Source organism: Cnephaeus nilssonii, assembly GCF_951640355.1.
Source record: "Cnephaeus nilssonii genome assembly, chromosome: 11".
Classification (NCBI taxonomy): domain Eukaryota; kingdom Metazoa; phylum Chordata; class Mammalia; order Chiroptera; family Vespertilionidae; genus Cnephaeus; species Cnephaeus nilssonii.
In genome coordinates, this window is record NC_137082.1 from 32,661,920 (window position 1) to 32,675,981 (window position 14,062).

At 46.6% G+C, this 14,062-nt stretch overlaps 1 protein-coding gene across 1 annotated transcript in view; it reads left to right on the forward strand.

Moving 5' to 3' along the window:
• Nucleotides 1–13,144, forward strand: part of TBC1D20 (TBC1 domain family member 20) — a 36,938-nt gene extending 23,794 nt beyond the window's left edge. Inside the window, exons 4-8 of the mRNA XM_079784065.1 lie at nucleotides 4,810–4,996; nucleotides 5,166–5,267; nucleotides 7,036–7,177; nucleotides 8,154–8,341; nucleotides 8,616–13,144. Of these exons, the coding sequence (XP_079640191.1) occupies nucleotides 4,810–4,996; nucleotides 5,166–5,267; nucleotides 7,036–7,177; nucleotides 8,154–8,341; nucleotides 8,616–8,871 (875 nt within the window). The 3' untranslated portion in view covers nucleotides 8,872–13,144. The remainder of the gene's footprint in view (nucleotides 1–4,809; nucleotides 4,997–5,165; nucleotides 5,268–7,035; nucleotides 7,178–8,153; nucleotides 8,342–8,615) is intronic.
• The last annotated feature ends 918 nt before the right edge of the window (nucleotides 13,145–14,062 follow it).

Sequence of the window (14,062 nt, forward strand, 5' to 3'; positions counted from 1 at the left end):
CAATATTTCCTATATTTAGTTTGCTTTAGTAGGGAACATGCAATTAAGTCTTTTCTTGTTTTTATATGATTTCATACTTACAGAAAGTAACAAAAATAGGACAATTTCCCACATACCTTTTACCCAATTTTCTTATATGTTTTTTTTAAATAAATCTTTATTGTTCAGATTATTACAATTGTTTCTCCTTTTCCCCCCCCCATATCTCCCCATCACCTGGTTCCCTCCCCCCCCCATTGTCCTTATCCATAGGTGTATGATTTTTGTCCAGTCTCTTCCCATACCCCCCACACAGACACCCCTTTCCCCCTGAGAATTATCAATCCACTCCCATTCTATGCCTCTGATTCTATTATGTTCACCAGTTTATTCTGTTCCTCAGATTATTAATTCACTTGATTTTTAGAATCACTTGTTGATAGATATTTGTTGTTCATAATTTTTATCTTTACTTTTTTCTTCTTTTTCCTCTTTTTAAAGAATACCTTTCAGCATTTCATATAATACTGGTTTGGTGGTGATGAACTCCTTTAGCTTTTTCTTATCTGTGAGGTCTTTATTTGCCCTTCAATTCTGAATGATAACTTTGCTGGGTAGAGTAGTCTTGGTTGTAGGTTCTTGCTACTCATCACTTTGAATATTTCTTGCCATTCCCGTCTGGCCTGCATACTTTCTGTTGAGAAATCAGCTGACAGTCGTATGGGGGCTCCCTTGTAGGTAACTAACTGTTTTTCTCTTGCTGCTTGTAAGATTCTCTCTTTGTCTTTTGCCCTTGGCATTTTAATTATGATGTGTCTTGGTGTGGTCCTCTTTGGATTCCTCTTGTTTGGGGTTCTGTGCGCTTCCTGAACTTGTAAGTCCATTTCTTTCACCAGGTGGGGGAAGTTTTCTATCATTATTTCTTCAAATAGGTTTTCAGTATCTTGCTCTCTCTCTTCTGGCACCCCAAAAATTCGGATATTGGTACGCTTAAAGCCATCCCGGAGGAGGCTCCTTATGCTATCCTCACACTTTTGGATTCTTCTTTCTTTCCGCCTCTCTGGTTGGGTGTTTTTTTCTTCCTCATATTCCAGCTCTTTGGTTTGACTCTTCGGGTGCGGTGGTCTACTCTGTATATTCTTTATTTCAGACAGTGTATGCATAATTTCTGACTGGTCCTTTTCCATTTTTTTGGTATTCTCATTAAGGTCCTTGAAGGTCTCTTCAAGTTTCTCAGCGGTTTTTAGAAGATTCTTGAGTAACCTTATAAATATGGTTCTGAACACTGTGTCGTCCATTAGTTTGCTTTCATCTATTTCTCCTACTTGTGACATACTTCGATGTCTCCACATTTTGGCTGCCTCCCTGTGTTGATGGAGTGGCTTTGTGTGGTCGGTGACCTATAGGGGCCGGTAGCTCAGCTTCCGCTATCACCCTAGGTGGTCGCTCTTGGTACACCCCTTTGTGGGCTGAGTGGAAAGTCTTGGTATAGTTAAAAGCCCTGATTGCTGTTGGTACACTGGGAGGAATTGACCTCTGGTCCAATTGGTTGTGAGGGCCTGCTGTGTATATAACGGAAGAATTGCTGTGCTGGAGACACAGTAGGGCTTTTGTGCTCACTGAGTCTGCCTCTTGAATGTGTCCCTTATGAGAGTGGTTGAAATCTGGTGTCGTCCACACCGACAGAAAAGTCACTCTCACTCTCCGACCGGCCGAGAGTCCCGTAGGCGTCTGGGTCCTCCGCGTGTCCCCAGAAACTGGAGTTCAGAGTGGTTGGGATTGTTGGTATCACTGGCGGGAGTTGATCTCCAAGCCAGTTGGCTGTGAGGATCAGCAGTGTCTCTGCTGGGAGAGCTTCTGTGCTCAGCTTGGATGGGGCGGAGTCTCAGGGTAGCACAGACAAGCTTTGGTTTCCGTCCGCGCCGCCCTAAGAGGGCCGGTTCCTCCGTGCCCTAATCAATGGCTGCGCGCCTCTGAGTAAAGGCTGCTCTCAAGCCTCGCCTGCTGCCAAACAGCCCAGTTTCTCCCCGACCGCAGCTGGATTTCAGTGCTGTAGGGAGGTTTTGTTTTTCTCCCAAACGAGAAAGCTAGCCACGCAGCGTCTGCTGCCCTCCCTCTCCGCGCGCTGCGAGCAAGCCTGCCGCGTATTCAGCCGCCCGCCCTTTCCGCGCTCACGGATCTCCGCACCTCCACAGCTCCTGAGGCTCAGCGTCCCCCTCTCTGTTTTTCCTCTAGTTGTAGGTTTTCCACTCTGCCAGCTTTCCGGTGGTTCTGGACGGTGTGCGCTCTGTTTTCCAGTTGTAGTTTCAAAATTGTTGTGGTAGGCAACAGTTAGGTGTTTACCTTATGCCGCCATCTTGGTTTTGCCTTCTTATATGTTAATATCTTATATTTGCTTTCCCTCTTTCTCCATATACATACATATAAGTTATTTTTATTTCTTTTTTTAAAATCTTTATTGTTGAAGGATTACATATGTCCCCTCTTTCCCCCCATTGACCCCCTCCAGCCTTCAGTCCCCCACCCCCACCCCAGGCCTTCAGGACCCAATTGTCTGTGCCCATGGGTTATGCATATATGAATACAAGATCTTTGGTTGATTACCTCCCACCCACCTACCCTCCCCCAGCTTCTGAGATTCCACACTCTGTTCCATGCTTCCATGTCTCTGGATCCATTCCGTTCATCAGTTTATTTTTTTAATTAGATTCCACATATGAGTGAGATCATGTGATACTTGTCTTTGACTGACTTATTTCACTTAGCATGAAACTCTCCAGGTCCCTTCATGCTGTTTCAAAGGGTAAGAGATTCTTTTTTACTGCTGCATGGTATTCCATGGTATAAATATACCACAGCTTTTTTTATCCACTCATCTGCTGATGGGCACTTGGGCTGTTTCCAGATCTTAGCTATTATAAATTGTGCTGTTATGAACATAGGGGTGCATCCATTCTTTCTGATTGGTGTTTCAGATTTCTTAGAATATATTCCTAGAAGTGGGATCACTGGGTGAATTGGCAGTTCCATATTTAATTTTTTGAGGAAACTCCATAATGTTTTTCCATAATGGCTGCACCAGTCTGCACTTCCACTAGCAGTGCACTAGGGTTCCCTTTTCTCCACATCCTCGCCAACACTTGTCATTTATTGATTTGTTGATGGTAGCTATTCTGACAGGTGTGAGGTGATAATTCATTGTTGTCTTAATTTGCATCTCTGATGATCAGTGACTGAGCATTTTTTCATATGGCTCTTGACCATCTGTATGTCCGCTTTGGAGAAATAGGTATTTAGGTCCTTTGCCCATTTTTTAATTGGATTGTTTGTCTTCCTTTTGTTAAGTTGTATGAGTTTCTTATATATTTTGGATATTAACCCTTTATCAGATGCATCATTGCCAAATATGTTCTCCCATACGGTGGGCTCACACACACTTAAGTTTCTTTCTTAATTATTTAAGAATAAATTATAGCCCTAACCGGTTTGGCTCAGTGGATAGAGCGTCGGCCTGTGGACGCAAGGGTCCTAGGTTCGATTCCAGTCAAGGGCATGTACGTTGGTTGCAGGCACATACCCAGTAGGGAGTGTGCAGGAGGCAGCTGATCGATGTTTCTCTCTCATCGATGTTTCTAAATCTCTATCCCTCTCCCTTCCTCTCTGTAAAAAAAACAAAACAAAAACAACAAAAAAAAAAAACAATAAAATATATATATACATAAAAAAAGAATAAATTATAGACATGGTGTCCCTTTGTTCCTAAATATTTCAGGGTGTAGTTCCTAAAACACAAGGCACATATATAATCACAGTATGTTTATCAAAATCAGTAACAACATTAAAAAATATTGCTGTCTAATCTACAGATTTTATTCAAATTTCATCATTTATATCACTTACGTTCTTTATAGGAAAAGGAAACATAAATTCATGCATTTCCCATTCAGGCATCAGATCTGTTTAGCCTCATTAACCTGGAATAGTTTGTATTTTATGACAGGCCAGTTATTTATTGATTTCAGAGAGAAAGGGAGAGGGAGAGAGAGAGAGAAACATCAGTGATGATAGAGAATCATTAATTGGCTGCCTCTGCACAACCCACACTGAGGGTCGAGCCCGCAACCGGGGCATGTGCCCTGACTGGAAATTGAACCGTGACCTCCTGGTCCATAGGTCGACGCTCAACCACCGATCCATGCCAGCTGGGCAACAGGCCAGTTATTTTATAAAATTTCCCTTAATTCTCACCAGAGGATTTAAAATCAATTTTTTCATTGATTTTTAGAGAGAAAGTGTAAGGGAGGCAGGAGAGGGAGAGAGAGAGAAAGGGAGGGAGGGAGGGAGGGAGGGAGGGAGGGAGGGATGGATGGATGTGAGAGACACACATCGACTGGTTGCCTCCAACCAAAGTACATGCCCTTGACCCAGAATCTAACCTGAGACCCTTCCGTCTGAGGGCTGATGCTGTCACTACTGAGCAACTGGCCAGGGCGGTTTATACACTCTTGATAGGAATACCACAGGAGTGATGCTGAGTTCTTTTCAGCACATCAGGGGGGACATGCTGTCAAATAGTCACACTTCTGGCCTTGTGAACAGTGGTGACTTAGTTAAGAAGGTGGCTGGGCTCCCACTGTAAGGTTGCTAGTTGGTGGCTCTTTTCTGTATGTCACCTATTTCCTACATGTGTGTGGATCTACAAATGTGTTATTAAGCTGCAAATTTTCTTTTATTAAATACTTTCTCTGAAAATCCATTACTGTCCATATTCCTAATCTCTGTTACTAGGCTGCTTGCCATACTTATGTGCATCTCTCCTCCCCACCCCAGGCATGCCAAAAGAACAGAGAGAAGGGCTCCAGGAAGAACTGATCGACATCATCCTCCTCGTCTTGGAGCGCAACCCTCAGCTGCATTACTACCAGGGCTACCATGACATTGTGGTCACATTTCTGCTGGTGGTAGGAGAGAGGCTGGCAACATCCCTGGTAGAAAAAGTATCTACCCACCACCTCAGGTACCAGCACAGAGGGATATAGGAGACTGGGCATCACTTCCCAAACCCCCTGGGTGTAACTTCACAGGCCATTTTCTAATCAGTGTTTTCAGTGGTGTTAGCTCCATTCCATTCTCACCCTTATCTAAGTTTTTGGTCTGATCATACTCATTGAATTGTCTCCCTCTAGGGATTTCATGGATCCAACAATGGACAACACCAAACATATATTAAACTATCTAATGCCCATCATTGACCAGGTGAATCCAGAACTCCATGACTTCATGCAGAGGTATATATGTGTCTATATTTATGTGTACACACACACACTCCTTCAACTTTCTCTACCCTTTATTTCTTCCTCACAAGTCTAGCTCATCATTATCTTACTAGAGGCCCGGTGCACAGATTCATGCACCAATGGGGTCCCTCAGCCTGGCCTGCACCCTCTCGCAATCCAGGACCCCTCGAGGGATGTCAGACTGCCGGTTTTGGCTCTGCAGGGATCAGGCCAAAACCGGCAGTCCAACATCCTCCAAGGGATATAGTAGTGTACGAAGCCACAGGCGGCCAGGGCGGAGCCCAAGCCCAAGCCAGGTGCCATGCCGCTCCCACTCATTCCAGCCCCACTGAGCCTACTGTCACAGCTGTGCTTGCCAGCCGTGAGCCTGGCATCTGGTGCCTGTTGGACAGCTGAGCAGCGCTCCTGCTGTGGAAGCGCACTGATCACCAAGGGGCAGCTCCTGCGTTGAGCGTCTGACCAACAGTGTGCATCATAGCAACCGGTCAATCGGTCATTCAGTCTCTTAGGCTTTTATATAGATAGATAGATATAGATATGTGTATACTGATCTTCTGAGTTTTCTTTTGTTTAAAATATATTTTTATTGATTTTAGAGAGGAAGGGAGAGGGAGAGAGATAGAAGCATCAGTGATGAGAGAGAATCATTAATCATCAGCTGCACCACACTGGGGATCGAGCCCGCAACCCGGGCATGTGCCCTGACCAGGAATCGAACCGTAACCTCCCAGTTCATAGGCCGACACTCAACCTCTGAACCATGCTGGCCGGGCCTGAATTATTCTTTCTAATTAACCAGCGATCTGGATAATTCAGTTCTGTACACACTCTAAGAGCACATTTTGAGTGCTCTGCTCTTTTGGGGATATATAGGAGATGTGACAGCTCATTCCCTTGAGGAGTTTACATCTACAGGGAGTAGTTGGACAAGTTAAGTATGTCAACGTAGACTTTGAGGTTATTGCCATAAGAGAAGTACAGAGTCCTATAGGATCCAGGGGTAAGAAAGACAAGGCCATCTGTGGGTGGTAATACTTACCAAGTACCAAGGAGAAGAAATACTTCTTTGCAAATTTCATATGATTTATATTTCTCTTCTGTTTAGTTGGAAATTTGTCCTTGGCCAATGTCTGACTTTTTAAAATTTTTATTGACTGATTAATTGATTTTTAGAAAGGGAGAGAAACATCACTTTGTTGTTCCACTTAATTTATGCATTCATTGGTTGATTTTTATATGTGTCATTACTGGGGATTGAACCTGCAGCCTCGGTGTATCGAGACAACGCTCTAACCAACTGAGCAACCCAGCCAGGACCTTTTCCTTTCATATAATAGCTATGTCTTAATATGTTTCAGTCACCTCATGTTAACTAAAAAATTAACAGAGTTGTTTTCAATCCTGAGAATATGTACCTGTGCCCCCCAAAAGAGCATGACTTTCTCAGAAGGAAAATTATGGTATAGTTTTCTCTAAATAGGTACTTTTTGTTCCTGTAGTAGACATTTGTTGGTCATTAGGAGAGCACCTAGTGAAATAAGGCAATCAGGGACGTATTGTAGTGTTAATATCATGATGGGGGTACAATTTAAGGACTTTGTGTTTGTTGAGGAGAAAATGCTGAATTCCTAGGTGGCTGAATTTTCCATAAAGTATATTTCCCAAATGCTTCCTTCTAATAGCACTGGGACAAAGAGGGCCCAGAAAAAGGGAAGGGATGACTCAGCAGGGAGCCTAACATCTGTTTCCTTGTTTCTAGTGCTGAGGTCGGGACCATCTTTGCCCTCAGCTGGCTCATCACCTGGTTTGGGCACGTCCTGTCTGACTTCAGACACGTGGTGCGGTTATACGACTTCTTCCTGGCCTGCCACCCTCTGATGCCCATTTACTTTGCAGCTGTGGTAGGTACAGGCCATAAGCCAGCAGCTAGGTTCACATCATCCAGTCCAGCTTGATCATTTCCCCTAAAGGGAAACCAGGTGGTTGGAAAGATGCAGAAGACAGCGTTTCCCAGGCTGGTGTGCCTGGACACCATTTTGTGCAATGGTAATGGGGAATGTCATGGGGGGGGAAAAATGTTCTGTGTAACACTAAGGTTGGGAAATGTTGGTTAAATGAAGATAAACAGATTTGTTTATTACATGACTAGAGGCCTGATACACGAAATTCGTGCAAGGGGCTCAGCCCTTGCAGCCCCAGCTTGGCCGGCCCTCGCAGCCTCGGCTTCGTCCGGAAGGTCGTCTGGAAGGTCGTCCGGCTGTTCGGTCTAATTAACATATTAGCTCTTTATTATATAGGATTCTTCTGAACATTTAAAGTGCTTCCCCACGCTTGAATTCTGTGTTCTTGTTGTCATCTTCTGGAATGAGTGCAAAGTGCCAACTTTGGGTCTAAGAAAAGATGGGGTGTGGTATTATGATAGAAAGTTGAGATGGTTTGGGGGTACTCCAGTTATTAGAGGGCCTGAATCATTGAGGTGGGGTGGAGGTGAAGGTGTGGACTTACAGGCACTCTTCATTGTTCTTTAATGAGAGCAAGACCATTCTTTCTGCGGTTTTGAACCATCATTTTCTATGCTGGAGCTCCAGGAATCTTCCAGGAATCCCTCTCCTCTTCTTCCTCCTAAAAGAATCTCCTTCATTTAATTGGTCAGTCTTTCACATCTTAGGGTAGAAGTTTGCCTCCCACAGGAAGACCCAGCCCAGTAGGAAAAGCACTCAGATATGTACATTATTATGTCGTAGATGGATACAAGCGTTTGCTGAACATTTGGAGTGAGCCCTGTCACCATTTTAAATTCATCTCTAAGGAGAATGAAATGCACATGGCAAGACTTTGTATGTTCTGGTCCCTGATGTAAGGCCTTGCTCTTCACAGATCGTGTTGTATCGAGAAGAGGAAGTCCTGGATTGTGACTGTGACATGGCCTCGGTTCACCACCTGTTGTCCCAGATCCCTCAGGACCTGCCCTATGAGATGCTGATTAGTAGAGCCGGAGACCTTTTTGTTCAGTTTCCCCCATCTAGACTTGCTTGGGAAGCAGCTGCCCAACAGCAAGCCAACAAGTGAGTGGACCCAAGCCACTGGTTGGGGGTGGGAGGTGTTTGTTAGTGAGCAGAAGTGATGGAAGATGGTGTCTGGTCAGGACAGGGCTGGGGGATGTTTCCAGAGTTCTAAGCTTGTGCCAGCAGAATCCCTACTTCAGCCTTGATGGGTCTTTATCAAGAAGAGTTTCTGAGCAGTGGATGGCTCTGCCCTCAGCCTATGTAATCTAGTTTTTCTTTCCTGCCTTCTCTGTTTCTTTCATATTCTTCCTTTCTCCTGTCTCCTTTTCTCCAGAACGGCAGCCTCTACCTTCAAAGACTTTGAGCTGGCATCCACCCAGCAGAGGCCTGACATGGTGCTGCGGCAGCGGTTTCGGGGACTTCTTCGGACTGAGAATCGAGCAAAAGACGTCCTGACCAAACCAAGGACCAACCGCTTTGTGAAGCTGGCGGTGATGGGGCTGACAGTGGCACTTGGAGCAGCCGCTCTGGCTGTGATGAAAAGTGCCCTGGAGTGGGCCCCTAAGTTTCAGCTGCAGCTGTTCCCCTGAATGCCAGAGGAGATTCTTCCTCTGGCATTACGTTAAGGTCTCGCCCTTCCATGGAAGGATGGGGAGGGGTGGGATGTCCTTTATTAAAAGGGTTTCTGTCAAGGGTTTTGTATTCCTACCACCCTTCCCTGCCACTCCATGGTTTGCCTTTGCTTCAGAGGCCAATAGCAGAACCTGTGTGACACCGGGCACTTGGGGCCTGGGCATAGAACTCTTCTCCCTCACAGTGGGCTTCTGAGTGTGGTCTCCACTGCCTCCTCTTGTGTTGGAGGAAGTGGGGTTTTTAGCTCCCAGCTGCCTTTGGAACCTGCTGGGCCTGGTCACTGGGGACCTTTTGGCTGCTGCCTAGTAGTAAGCAAGCTGGACCTTTGGATGCCCGCCTCACAGCTCCTCCTGTTCTGTCTGCTTTGGCCAAAGAAGTCCGACGGTAGAATGAAGGCAAGGGGGCAGAGAAGGTAGCCCAGGAACAAGATTGGCCCTTGTTAAGAGCAGCTCTATTAGCTGGTCAGAAATCAAAGAGACAGTTGGGAACTGGGTTACTGGATAACGCCTACTGATTTTCAGTCTAGAAATCACAGTATTTCCCGACAAACAGGAAGGAATGTTAAGTTGTAGGGCCCAGACATAGACTGGTTTTGCCTACCGTTTTTCTTTTTTTAAATCCTCACCCAAGGATATCTTTCCATTGAGTTTTAGCGAGAGTGGTAGAGAGGGAAAGACAGAGAAATATCAATGTGAGAGAAACACATCGCTTGGTTGCCTCCTGCATGCACTCTGACCCGAGCCCAGGCTGGGGAGAAGCCTGCAACCAAGGTACGTGCCCTTGATCGGAATCAAACCCGGGACCCTTTGGTCTGCAAGCTGATGCTCTATCCACGGAGCCAAACCGGCTAGGGCAGGGCTTTTTTATTTTTAATCCTCACTCCGAGGATATGTTCCTTGACTCTAGGGAGAGAGAAAGAGTGAAACATCGATGTGAGAGAAACATTGATAGGTTGCTTCCCTCACTCACCTTGACGGGATCAAACCCACAACCTAGGTATGTGCCCTGACCGGGAATCGAACCTGTAACCCCTTTGGTGCACAGGATGATGCTCTAACCAACTGAGCCACCCAGCCTGACTTGTCTGCCCCTTTTTTTTTTTTTTTTGCTACCTATTCTCTTCCACAAGCCACACAAAGTTGCTTTAAAAAAGATACTTTTATGAGTATTTTTAGAATTATGTAACACCCAATATATAAAGCACCCTCGCTTTAAAAATAATAGTTCCTTCATGGAAGAAAATAGTTCTCATCGGAAGGAAAGGATGAGCTTCGAAGACCATGAGGGTTCCTTTTTACCCAATTACTTAACATTTCACATTAGCCAGAGCTGCTGTTTGTAAACAGCCCCACCCTCCCAAAGTGCCCTCCTTGTGTCTCCCTTTCCTGTTTTCCTCAGATCACCTGTCTCTTCCAGATAGGCACCCACTCACTACCTTGGCTCGTTTTGGGGGTTTGATTTATCTCCTTAACTGCGGTCTCTCCTTCCTGGTTGGAAATGTCAGTGGAGACGTTCAGTTCCCAGAAAAGCCTGAAGAGCGGCAGGAGCCGGAACAGGCCACTCCTCACTGTAGCCTGAGGGAACAGTCCTGGGACAGCTTTTCCTGTGAGCCACGCCAGCTTTGTTTTAGACGAGCTCTGGCTTGGAAAAAAGTGCCTTTTGCTTTAAAGAATTCGGGTGTATGGTCTGAAGCAGCCATGGTCTCTCTCCAGCACTGTTCTGTCTTGACAAGTGCTTTAATGTGAACGTGCCAGAAGCACTCTAGCTCCTCTGCTCGGAACTCCCCTCCTTCCCGTATGCCCCTGTGTGCAGAGTGGAGGGCATGCAGCGTGCCAGGCCGCTGGCAAGCCCAGAGACATTCAGAGAGGCGGCTATACTAAGTTACGCTCAGCACTTTAGAACCAAAAAAGCTCAGTGATGGGTCATTCTCCATAGCAGGAGTCCCACCTGGGGTGAGTGTGGTGTGGATGGGTTAATCCAGAAAGTGGAAGATGTGTCAAGACAAAGGAAATTCTTTCAGGATCCAGAGGTGATGACGTGACAGATACTCCCCGTCTTCTCCCTCAGCAAGTTTGTCCTCTTGTTACAAATGGACAGCAGCAGCAGCACCTCCTGCCACAAGCACTCGAGCCTGTCTGTAATACTGAAGGAATTGATGGGGGAGAGGAAAGGAAGTGCACATGATCAGGGTCCCAAGGCCACAGCTTTTTGGAACCCAGGAAGCAAGTGGCTTTTGCTTCAGTTGTGGCCTAAGAAGGAACAAGTTCATTTGTGTGATAAGCTTTGCTGACATCAGGATTCACCTTGTTGATGAGAAGAAACCATTATCTTTTTACCTTCAGGTGGTTACTATTCTGTAAAGAATGTGTGTAAATATTTGTACAGAGCCATGTATGAAATACACAGTCATATGTGGTTACTAATCTCTCTGTCATTCTGTCCTGTCTGCCACTCGGTAGGACTAGACTCTGGTCTTAGACAAATGGCCTTGATGCTCCCTGCCTTCCACCCTGGCCTGGGACTGTGCTCTGGTCTCTGGACTCCTGGTCAGCCTTGAGTTGCCTGGAGAGCTGGGATGATACCTGCAGGTCCTGTTTCTGTTTCACCTGCAATAAGTATGATCTACACACGCCGGCCGCTGCCAGGTGCCACTCGTTAGTTAAGCAGCAAAAGTGGTGTTGGGTGTTAGTCTGGGTGATCTTGACTATTTTTCACACTAATCTGGGGATGCCCTTGTTTCCAAAGGCTGACATTTGGGTTTGGAACCTAACCAGAGCCTCGTGAACATAACTTTGCCTCCACGTGTAATTTCTGTCCCAGAGGAGCTGTGAGCGCTTTTTCTTGCCAAGCTTTTCCAACATGACGCTCCCAGCAGTTGGGTATTGGGAGCCAGAACAGTTGCCAAGTGCCTGTTGCCGCCATCCTGTGGATGGGCCCATCACAGAGGCAAGAATCCATGTTTTCTGGGATGTTTATTGTTTCCCTGTCCCTGAGGGTGAGGGGAGTGCCCAAGGCTGAACGGCATCACAGCCCCCTGACCTTGTCCCATCACTATAGCCAGCTGCCCATGCTGCCCTCTGACCTGACGCGGAGAAAGCAGAGCTGGGACACAGGCCAGGACACTGCTGGCCTTGAGCTCACACCAGAGTTGCATTGAAGGAACAATTTGTTTGGGTGGCAGATTCACTGGCAGTTTCATGGGAATTGATTAATGTACAAAGTAGAATTTTGAAAATTGGAACATTGAAGGAAAGGTGTACGCTGTATGAGAAATATTTGTGTGGTTTTTTTTGTTCTGTTTCCCTAAAATTCTTGGAATTTCCTGATAGGAGTAGATGGCTTACAGTGGGACTGCTAAATGGCCTCAAAATGGGGCAGGTCCCCGGAAAGGCCAAAGTGATTAGAGAGTGGGGACTTTTGGCCCCATCCCCTGACCTTCTAGGAGAGGGATGGCTGGAGATTGAACTCCACAACCTTGATTCAGATTCTGAGAGCTTCTGGGTTGGTGAACACATCGAAATGCTGGGAGGGGAGTGCACCCAGAGAGGACCGGGGAGGTCTGCACCCTCTCCCCACACCTTGCTCTATTCATTTCTTCCATTGAACCGTTTCTGAGTAATATCCTTTATTAAAAATTGGTGAACGTGTTTTCCTGAGTTCTGTGAGCCCTACTAGCAAATTAATTGAATCTGAGGGGAAGTTGTAGGAACCCCTGAATTTGAAGTTGGCCAGGAAGAAGTGTGGGTAGCCTGGGCACCATTTGTGGTTGGCATCTGAAGTGGGCCAGTCTTGTGGGACAGCCCTTTAATTTGTGGGATCTGATGTTAACTCCAGGTAGTGTCAGGATTGAATTGTTGGACACCCAGTTGGTGCTGGAGGATTGGAGAAGTGCAGGGCTGAGGGGAAAGAAGTACAAAAATAACAGCAGAATAAAGTGTGTGGGTGTTCTGTAGACAGCAGAGCCCAGGAGGACCGGGGTTTGGGGTGTGGAGATGGAGAGGGCAATGGCAATGGAAGGTACTTAGGGTTCAGGTCTGGGACAACGTTGAGCTGTGGAGGAGAGTGGGACTCTAGGCGATTTGGGGGTGAGGATGGGCCCAAAACTGGGTCCAGAGAGAGAATTATTGGAAGCATTATGGCAAGTGTGTTACTTCATGGCAGTTTGAGCTGTTGCAAGTTCAACATCTGAGACTGATCCGATTATAATATAAGGCTAATATGCAAATTGACCAAAACAACTGGTCGCTATCATGTGCACTGACCACCAGGGGGCAGATGCTCAATGCAGGAGCTGCCCCCTGGTGGTCAGTGCACTCCCACAGGGGGAGCACCACTCAACTAGAAGCCCTGAGCTGGGCTCATGGCTGGTGAGGGCAACAGTGGTGGCAGGAGCCGCTCCCGCCTCTGTGGCAGCCTTAAGGATGTCCGACTGCTGGCTTAGGCCTGCTCCCTGCATGTTGGACATCCCCTGAGGGCTCCTGGACTGTGAGAGGGTGCAGTCCAGGCTGAGGGACCCCGAGTGTACAAATTCTGTGCACCGGGCTTCTAGTTGTCAATAACAGTAAGACAGGGATAGTCCCATCTCACACGGACAGTAATGAAATGATGTTTGAGAAAATGTTTTACAAACTGTGAGGTCATGCCAGTGTTTTGATTCCATTTTGGTGAACAGTTATTACCAAATGCCTTTAGCCAGCCCTGGGCTTGGGACCCATGTTCATTCAGATTAAGTGGTGATTAAAAGGAATAGGCCAAAGGCTTTTGCCAAATCCAACCAAGAGATAATGGGTCTGAGGCTCAGCCTGACTTTGTCCTTTCCCTGCCCTGCTGTCCTTCGTGTTTTCTGTGGCTCCTGCTGCCTTTTTCCCTGTCTTCACAAAGGCCCTCTACTTGCTAGCAGTATTCTTCCCAGACTTACACATGGTTGGAATTTGCCCAGGAGCCTTTGTGAGCCAGCAAGGCTGTGGGCTTGCCTCCCGCTTCCTGCTTTTGGGTGAGTGGCTTTCATGCCAGCCCAACACTAGAGGAAGACACATGCAGCCGACATGGGCTGTGGGCATGTCCTCCACTCCCTGCCCATAGCGGCGGCGCTTTATCTGAGCAGTGGGCTTCCACTTGCCTTTTCCTGTCCGGGAGACAGATTATGTC